Consider the following 10,521-nt stretch of genomic DNA (forward strand, 5'->3'; position numbering starts at 1 on the left):
GGACATGGAAGCAACCTAGAAGCCCATCAGCAGATGAATGGATAAGGAAGCTGTGGTACATATACACCATGGAATGTTACTCAGCCATTAAAAAGAATTCATTTGAATCAGTTCTAATGAGATGGATGAAACTGGAGCCCATTATACAGAGTGAAGTAAGCCAGAAAGATAAAGACCATTACAGTATACTAACACATACATATGGAATTTAGAAAGATGGTAACGATAACCCTATATGCAAAACAGAAAAAGAGACCCAGATGTATAGAACAGACTTGTGGACTCTGGGAGAAGGCGAGGGTGGGATGTTTCAAGAGAACAGCATCGAAACATGTATATTATCTAGGGTGAAACAGATCACCAGCCCAGGTTGGATGTATGAGACAAGTGCTCAGACCTGGTGCACTGGGAAGACCCAGAGGGATCGGGTGGAGAGGGAGGTGGGAGGGGGGATCGGGATGGGGAATACATGTAACTCCATGGCTGATTCGTGTCAATGTATGACAAAAAGCACTACAATATTGTAAAGTAATTAGGCTCCAACTAATAAAAAATAAAATAAATAAAAATTTTAAAAAAAGAAATCAAATTAAAGGGCCATTCAGTAGTGGTAAATAAAAAATAAAGTAACTTCTGTAATTGTTTAGTATTTAGAATTTGATATAAATACAATACTACAAATATACTTTTTTGTGTCTGAGATCTTTTGCCCATCTCTGTGTTTTTTAACCCCTAAATATTGTTGTATATATTCATAATATACTTCTTTTTATTGATTAGCAGTAATCCATTTGTAGTAATGGACAGTGGATTGTCTATGGGAACATACCATATCCACATGTGATATTGTTCTACATGTTTGTAAAATGTTCCTATTGGGGGAAATTGTATAAAAGTACACAGTATCTCTCTATATTATTTCTTGTACCTCCAAGTGAATCTACAATTACCTTGAAAGAAAAGTTTAATTTAAAAATCTCATTATAGTCATTTTCATAGGTGATATATTACTGAATGCATTCTTGAGAAGTGCATATTCTTATAAGCATATTTCCCTAATGAATGAGAATATATGAGAGAAGAGTTCTCATTAACTTGGCACCAAAGTAATTGCAGTCTGCCTTGTTGAAATTTGTTGTTTGATATTGGAATATATTCTTATTAATATCAGTCTATATTCTTGTGTCCCTCAGCCTCCAGCCATTCTAAACTGTCAGGCTACAGGTGCTAAAGAAGGGTGACAAATTTAGCATTCCTTATCAATTAACATTTCTTTACTGAAATTATAACTTTTAACAAAAATATTTCAATATTTTTTAAATATTGAATCCTAGTTGATTATGCCTTATGGTGAATAACTAATAATAAGTAATTTTCATGATGATAGTGACTAATGATGATGAAGGCAATGACTGAGGTGGTCGCGGCTGTGGTGGTAGTGGTGCTGCTGATGATGATGTTGGAGTTATTGGTGGTAAATTACTTAAATGGAAGGACTAAACGCTAAGTTTCTCAAGCAGCAAGTTGACTTCCCCAATAAAAGGAAAATTAACACATCTGGGAAAAAAAGAAAAAAAAAAAAAAAAAAAAACGTGGTTCCCAGCACAGGTGTAAACCAAGACTCTAATTGCTCTTTACTGAGAACTCCAGTCTCTGAAGTAACTACATCCCAGGAGAAGTTCTGCCTCTATATATAAAAAGACTCTTCCCAAGTTTCCCAATCCCAGGGACCTATTATTTATGATAGTGCCAGCCCCTTTGAGTAAATTTAGGACTAGATATAAATCTATATGGTCCTCTTATTTCCTGATATTTATTTCCTGACTGTTGAAACCAAGTCTTTCACTAATATTTCCGGGAGATTATGTTTCATTTTTCCTTAGCACAGGTACTTAATTATGATTTAAAGCAACTATATCAGAAAAATATTTCGTTCATTAACTTCTGTATCTAATGAAGCTATTTTCAACCATATGTTTACCTTCATCTCTAAGTAATTTTTCTTTGTGTGCTGTGTTCTTACGGGCAGCAATCTTGAGCCTCTGCTGGTCTGGAAGAACTGGAGATAATAATTGTGGTGACTGATATTAAGTGTGGGGTCATATTTTCCTATTTTATATTACTAGATGGTATGGGAATCAATAACTAAGTCAATGCTGTCTAGGATTTTCCCATCTGCACGACACTCAATGAAAGCTGTTTACTGTCCTGCTCTGAGAAGCACTTTGATTTCTGGTAATGGTGTATTCTAGGTGGATTTTCTATGTTTCTTAATATTTTAAGGGGTGGAAACTGAATAGAAGGGGATATATAGATATGATATTTTCAATCTGTTGTTGCTACCTAGAGGAATTTTTCTTCTTTGTAATAAATGAAAATAATATCTAAAAGTCTTAGCTATCTCTGACAGTAGTTATTATGAAGTTAACAATTGAACCACCAATAATGTAACATTTAAAGTTTTCAGTGCAATGCAGCTTTTCTTGTCTATATCCCACATCTTAAGGATTTAAAGACTCTTATACCTACAAAAGGGCATCCAGTGGTTCAATGGTAAAGAATCCACCTGCAATTCAGGAGCTGCAGGCCACACGGGTTCGATACCTGGGTCAAGAATATGCCTGGAAGAGGGCATGGCTACTTGCTCCAATATTCTTGCCTGGAGAATTCCATGGACAGAGGAGCCTGGCTGATTATAGTCCATAGTGTCACAAAGAGTCGGACACAAATGAAGTGACTGAGCAAGCACTCATATACCTAGAGAAACATATATAGCTAGTGCCAGAGTTATTACTGTTATAGGAATCAAATGAGATGATGTATTTAAAGCACTTACATTAGAAGCAGGTTAAACATGTTTTTTAAAAAACTATATATATGCTTATACACATGTATTATATATATATACACTTAAATACATGTATGGAGTAGGAAATGGTGACTCACTCCAGTATTCTTGCCTGAGAATTTCTGGGACAGAGAAGCCTGGCAGGCCGCAGTCCATGCAGTTGCAAAGAGCTGGACACAACTGAGTGACTGAGCACAATACACATGTAAGTACATATATGCATCAAAAAATCTAAAATGATAGTCATGAATGCTGCTAGCCTCCAAGGAGCAAGAAAACGGTATTGTATTTTTGCTTATTTGTGTTTCTGATTTTCTACAATGCACATATACTGCCTTGATACCTTTTTAAAATACGTCTGAAACTGACAATAAAATCTATCCTCTATGTCCAAAATTCAATATATTAAGTTTACTAAGTAATAATAAAGTGCTACACACAAAATAACCTACAGCAAAGCAACACAGTTCACTGACAATGAAACACACTGGTGGTCAGAAGTCTGAGGTTTTAGACCCAGTTCCGTGTCTTGCTTGGCTTTATGACTTAGGGTAGTTGAATTTTTAGGCTTCATTTTCCTAGAGAAGAGGGAAATAATAGCATTCATATTTTTTATATGCTGTGCACAAGCTAACACATCCAGTGTAAAACACATTCCACCACAACATTGCTCCAGGCAGATTTCTAAGGCTACACACTTGGGCCAAGGGAAGAGCTCATGATCAGAGGAAAGCAAGTCCTTGATAATTAGGAAGCCTTTTGTCTGGCACTGTGGTTTTCTCAATGTGAACATGGGTTTAAAACTTTTGCTCTTAGACATATTTATCTACATACCCAAGATTTGTGGGAGAAGTTAATGAGACTGACCTCTGAAGAGCATTATACAAAAGATAGTAACTGTATAAGTAAGCAATTAAAACAGTGAAAATTAAAGGGTTTTAGCTTAAGAAATACTTGTCAGACAAGGGATATCTATAGATATACTCAGCAATGATAATCCATGCTTCTTACAGAAGCATGTCTATAATTTCAGTACTTTGTCATTAAGGAGATAATGGGGCCATGGTTTGATATTATTATCTGAAAATAGACCTAAAAATAATAATAATAATATTGAGAACTTCCTCTAGACTATAGAAGGTACCACAGCCCAGGCTTCATGACAGATATATTTTAATGAGAACCTCTGTGAGTGGAAAGCAACCATCATTACTTTTTAAATGCTCCAGGTGATTATAAACACAAGAAATGTTGAGAACAATTGCCTTGGGCATGATGCAAAAAAAATCTAAGAACAAATTCCAGACACACAATGACAACTCACATTTTTATAGGAACTAACTTCTTGAAAAAATATTTCTAACTATGCAATATCCCATACTACTTTTACAATCAACTTTGGAATTAGTATCACTATTATTAATATCTTCATCTTTCAGTTACAGAAATTGACCTGTAACTAAAAGATACAGATATAGTAACCATTTCACCCTAGTACTGCATCAATTTGAGATAAGTATTCATATGTTCAAAATAAATGAATACTTAAGACTTGCATATACCACAGAGAAATTTCATTTCTGAAGCAAATACATCTCCAGCTACAAAATATGAATTCTATGTTTATTACCTACAGGATTGAAGTTTTCAGGTTTGAGCCTGCATCAGCCTTTCCTGGAGACAGTATGATACACAGATCACTGCGTCCCATCCCAGAGTTCCTGACTTGGTAGGTCTGGGGTAAGGCCTGAGAATCTGCATATCTGATGTCTTCAAGTGACGCCAATGATGCTGGCCCAGGGACTAGACTTTAAAACTCACTAAGATATTTCAGAAACGTGAATGTTGTAAAAGTTCTAGATCTTGCCCCCTTTTTCTCTCATCTCCATGATCTTTGAAATACCTGGCGTCTGGTCTTCCTCCCAAAAAAAAAAAACAGGAGGATAAACGAGCATTCATCAGGAAGGATCCCAGGATCGCTCAGCTGGCCTTAGATGCACAAACTAGTTTGATCAAACAAAGCATGATGTGGGCTTTCACAGAGATCTTCATTTCTGTCCCCACAGGACACCCAACCAGAGGAGAATGGTTGCAGAAAATCACTCCACAGTGACAGAGTTCATTCTTGGAGGTTTAACAAATCAACCAGAGCTCCAGCTCCCCCTCTTCTTCCTCTTCCTTGGGATCTACTCTGTCACCATGATAGGGAACCTGGGCGTGATAACACTGATTTGTCTGAATGCTCAGCTTCACACCCCCATGTACTATTTCCTCAGCAACCTGTCCTTCGTGGATCTCTGCTACTCCTCTGTCATCACCCCTAAGATGCTGGTGAACTTTGTGTCAGAGAAGAACGTCATCTCCTATGCAGGGTGCATGTCCCAGCTCTACTTCTTCCTGGTGTTTGTCATTGCTGAGTGTTACATGCTGACAGTGATGGCCTATGACCGCTATGTTGCCATCTGCAGACCTTTGTTTTACAACATCATCATGTCTCATAGAGTCTGCTCCCTGCTGGTGGCTGGGGTTTATGCCATAGGATTCATTGGTTCAACCATAGAGACTGGCCTCATGTTGAAACTGTCCTATTGTGATTTCCTTATCAGTCATTACTTCTGTGACATCCTCCCCCTCATGACACTCTCTTGCTCTAGCACCTATGACACTGAGATGACAGTCTTTGTTCTGGCTGGATTCGACATTGTAGTCACCAGCTTAACAGTCTTAATTTCCTATGCCTTCATTCTGTCCAGTATCCTCCACATCAGCACCACAGGGGGAAGGGCCAAAGCCTTCAGCACGTGCAGCTCCCATCTTGCCGCTGTGGGGATGTTTTACGGAACAACTGCATTCATGTACTTGAAACCCTCCACGGCCAGTTCCCTGGCCCAGGAGAACGTGGCCTCCGTGTTCTACACCACAGTGATCCCCATGCTGAACCCCCTGATCTACAGCTTGAGGAATAAGGAGCTGAAGGCTGCCATGCAGAAAACTCTGAGAGAAAAATGTTTTGATACAAATGCTGTTACCCTTTTTCAATTTTAAAAATAAGTTGTTTGGGATCCCAGAGGGAAGCCCCTGAATGCTCCCCACCCGGGGTGGGAAACCCTCCCTTCTCTGCACAGCTGGGTGACTGCACCTGCCTCTTTCCCTCTTCCTTTGCCCCCTCCTCATTCTACCTCATTTCTATATGAAGCTAGCTGATATCAAGTTCCTTTTTTATTATTTGGGGTCTATTTTCCTTTTTCTGTCCCTTTGGTAAACTCTATTATCTCTATTGTAATTTAACACAAATTTTAGACTTTCACAGGCTCATAGATATAGAGAAAAAACCAGTGATTACTACCAGGGAGAGGAAAGGAGGGAAGGCAAGATAAGGGTAGGGTATTAAGAGACACCAACCGCTACATATGAAATGAATAGGTAACAAGGATGTATAGTACAGCACAGGGAAATATAGCCATTAGTTTACAGTAACTTTAAATGCAATAAAGTATAAAAATATTGAATCACTTCTTGTATATCTGAAACTAATTTAATATTGTAAACCAGCCATACTTCAATAAAAATTAAACTTTAAGCATTGAGTTTGAAAGTCAACCACTTTTCTATTATCTTCTATGTAGAAAATATTACTCAATTTAGTTCCTCCTTTTTGCACTTGGGAGTATACAAGGCAAAGAGAGGTGGATTGAAAGTCACCAACAAGTGATGCCCAGAGCATTTCTCATCTAGACTTCCTCCTCTCCAATCTCTCACTCCTTTCTCCTGATCTCTACCAAAGGACTTGTACTTGATTCCTTCATGTGACTTTCTTAGTAACAATAATAGTAATGCCAGCCACCAACATGTTTGGGGAGGCTTACTCTGAGCTAAGCAACTCTTCTAAATTCTTTACATGCATGATTTCAATGACACCTCACAACAGTTTGGTGTATTGTTTTCCCCATGTCATTGTGGAAAGTGGAAACTTGGTTTAGTAACTTTCTCAAGATCACACAGCCGGTAAACAAAGACACTGAGATTCAAACCCAAGTCTAAGTGACGTCAGAACTCACACTCTTAGCTCTCAAACGTCCCCTTTGCTTTAGGCTGGCACATCACCTTTCAATTTCACATGCCTCCTAAAATCAGTTCCTCAGATCCCCACCTTTGGGCATCTGCCCTAGCCCCTTCCTATTTGTAGAGCTTCTTCGGTAGAACTAAGGGAAGATTACACTAGAGTGACACTCTGGTTTGCCTGGCACTTCACCACTTTTAGCACTGGAAGCCCACACCCTGGAAAATCCCTTGGTCCCACACAAACCAAGATGGTTGGTCACCCAGATTATCCATTGCTGCAAGCCCTCTTGTCCTGCTTAATTAACTCAGAGATCTACCGCCAACCTCACCCAGTAAATCCAGTGGCAATGAGACAAAGTTTCTCCCCACTCCCCTTGTTTTATGCCAATATCAAGGATACATGTCTTAGACTCAGCAGCCTGATATAATGCAAACACCTTGTACAGTGTAGATATCTTCTTGTCATTTCTAGCTAGTTTTGGTATTCTATTGTTTATATCAGTGGTTTATTATGGGAAACTGAAATAACTCTAGTTTTCTCAAGCAGAAATGGCATTAACAGAGGAAATGACTTGGTAAGTTTTTTTGAATGACTACAGAAGGGGTGAGGATGCCCCTCAAAGTGACTCCACAGCAGGTGTGATCTACTCATCAAGAAGCTCCAGCTTCCACTGTGATCAATGCCACCCTGACAAGTGGCCCTCATACTCACAAAATCAGTAAATAGTAACTGAACCCAGGGATTGAACATCACCTGGCAATTTGTTACAGACACAAACTTGAGGTTCCTGCTCCACACCTACAGAATTACGGGGTAGGCCCCAGCAATCTATATTTTAATAGATCTCCTATTGATTATGATATACACTAAAAAGTGAGATCCTCCTTGCTCCCACACTTAAAATTTCACACAAAAACATTTAATTAGTGAGAACTAATTCACTTTGGCCACCTGATGTGAAGAGCCTACTCACTGGAAAAGACCCTGGTGCCAGGAAAGATTGAGGGCAGGAGGAGAAGGGGACAACAGAGGATGAGTTTGTTGGATGGCATCACTGACCCAATGGCCATGAGTTTGAGCAAATTCCAGGAGATTTGCTCCTGGCATGCAGCAATCCATGGGGTCACAAAGAATCAGACATGACTTAGCAACCGAACAACAGGAAAATTCACATCCATGACTATAGCTACAATGCAATTTGGAATATGGAATTTTAGCTTTTTAACCTGACTAGAAGGAGGATAGAATGGATATTGAGAGAGCCATTCCAAAGTGTCTACTCTACCTATTTTTCATGGGGAGGAGGGCACCCCAGACCGAAGTGTAGCATTATAATAATCTGTTTTGAATCTTATGCCCCTGCACCATCTTCCTGCTGAAATGAAAAAAAAAAAAAAAAAACACTTCTTTTTCCTGCTTTTCTTACACATTTTCCTGTTTATTTGAATATATAACAATTTTTTATATGATGCTGCAGATTTGTTGACTTTCTTAACTGTTTTAAAAGACATTCTTTAAAATGTCTTTAAGTTTATTTTGGCAGCCAGTTAAGCTACTTGAGTGTCTTGATGTTTCTGAGGCTTAATATTTAAGTTTTTTTAGTACATATAAAGTATAGCTTTTATTCTAGAACAAATTTAGCACTAATGTTAAGATATAAAACTTCTGAGCACTCTAGGGAATGCTACAGGTTTTAAAGTTGATCTCCTTACTGGCTTATTGTTAGTCAGTAAGTCTTGTCTGACTCTTTGCAACCCCATGGACTGCAGCATGCCAGGCTTCCCTGTCCATCACTATCTCCCAGAGTTTCCTCAAACTCATGGCCATTGAGTTGGTGATGCCACCCAACTAACTCATCCTCTGTCACCCTCTTCTCCTATTGCCCTCAACCTTTTCCAGCATCAAGATCTTTTCCAGTGTGTTGGGTCTTCACATCACGTGGCCAAACTATTGGAGCTTCAGCTTCAGCATTAGTCCTTTCAATGAATATTCAGGGTTCCCAGACCTGTGTAACTCTGATAATCAAATACTAGCTTAAAGTTTCCAGGTATTTATTCTTTGCCCAACTTCATGGAGATCTATCTTAGAAACATGTGGCCTAGACAAAACTCAGACAAAGACACAAGAACTCATTTCTGTCCTTCTTCCCCTGTGGCTTCCTATGCTTCACAGCCCATTCCAACTACTTCCACCTCCCAACATTTTGCTCCACTCTTCTCAACTCATCAAAAATGTTGTCCTTTGTTTTCATATACCTTCTTTGGGCCATGATCTAGAAAGTGTCCCCAGACAAATAGGATAAATATAAAGCTCTTGTCATTTGTTTCTCTTCTGTCTTGGTCATAATTCAGCATCAATGTTGTCCAATGTCTGAAAGCACTTATTTTATATATATCATCCAGTTTTTAATTGCTTGTGGTGGATGGCTTATGGAAAGAACACAATTCAGTCCATAGCACACACCCACAAGGGAAAGAATATTATTACATTCTACAAAAATGAGTTAAGACACATTTCAAAAATTATACAAGGTGTGAAAGAATAACAAAACTCAGAAAATGCAATAATTGTACAATAGCTCAAGAAATTACTGGAAATAAAAGGAAAAATAATTTAGGAAATTAAATTGAATTAGAAGTAATAGAAGAGCCAATAAACACAACAGATGATACTTTAGGAGAACCAGAAGGTGGAAAGGGGGGGATTAAAACAAAAAGAAAGAAATGAAGAAATTTATGGGAAGAAACAAATGTGAATACCAGGCAAAGGAGATCTAATCTTTGGTGAGTAGAAGTCACAAAGAAGAAAAGTAAAGCAAGGGACAGAACAAACAATGAAAACTATAAATCAAGGAAAATTTTCCCAGTTTTAAATAGAGATACATACAGATATAGAGAAAGAAATGGAGATGGATATTTGAAGGACATACTGAAAAGAAACATCACACCTAAGAAAACTGCTGTAGAATGAATATCAGAACATATCCTCAAAAAATTATTGAGAACCACACAGTGCAAATTGTTGAGTTCTTGTTGAAAGGCCTATAAACAATAACTAACCCAGAAGCAAAGGACCCCTTTAGTGCCTAATTTGTAGCCTTGAAACACCGCTGCATGCCTGCATGCTCAGTTGCCCAGTAGTGCCGGACTCTGCTGCCCCATGGGCTCTAGCCCACCAGGCCCCTCTGTCCATGGGATTTCCCAGGCAAGAATACTGGAGTGGCTTGCCATTTCCTCCTCCAGGGGATTTTCCCAAGCCATAGGTCAAACCTGTGTCTCTTGTATCTCCTGAATTGCAGGTATATTCTTTACCACTGCGCCACCTGGAAAGCCCTTGAAATACCATATCAGGACTAAAAGTAACCAAGTTTCTTGGAGAAATGGTTGATTTCTAGTCTGAAATTTATGAAAGAAGTTCAGAACATTTGTCACATCAGCTAGTAATTAATATTAGAGACTAACTGTACTGTGTCCAAAAGACTTAAGAGACAAACTGAAAAGAATTCCACAGGCCAAAGACTGAAAATTTTGAGCAACAAAAGGATAATAATTTCAACGGAAAAAAAAATAATTTCAATGGACTGAAACACATAAGACATGATTAAATTAGT

At 38.4% G+C, this 10,521-nt stretch overlaps 1 protein-coding gene across 1 annotated transcript; it reads left to right on the plus strand.

Annotated features, from left to right (window-relative positions):
- Positions 1-4,933: 4,933 nt before the first annotated feature.
- LOC110150001 (olfactory receptor 8A1-like) lies at positions 4,934-5,893 on the plus strand. Its single transcript, XM_020912754.2, has one exon. The coding sequence runs from the start codon at positions 4,934-4,936 to the stop codon at positions 5,891-5,893; it is 960 nt and encodes a 319-aa protein (XP_020768413.2).
- The last annotated feature ends 4,628 nt before the right edge of the window (positions 5,894-10,521 follow it).

This window comes from Odocoileus virginianus, chromosome 28 (genome assembly GCF_023699985.2).
Source record: "Odocoileus virginianus isolate 20LAN1187 ecotype Illinois chromosome 28, Ovbor_1.2, whole genome shotgun sequence".
NCBI lineage: Eukaryota > Metazoa > Chordata > Mammalia > Artiodactyla > Cervidae > Odocoileus > Odocoileus virginianus.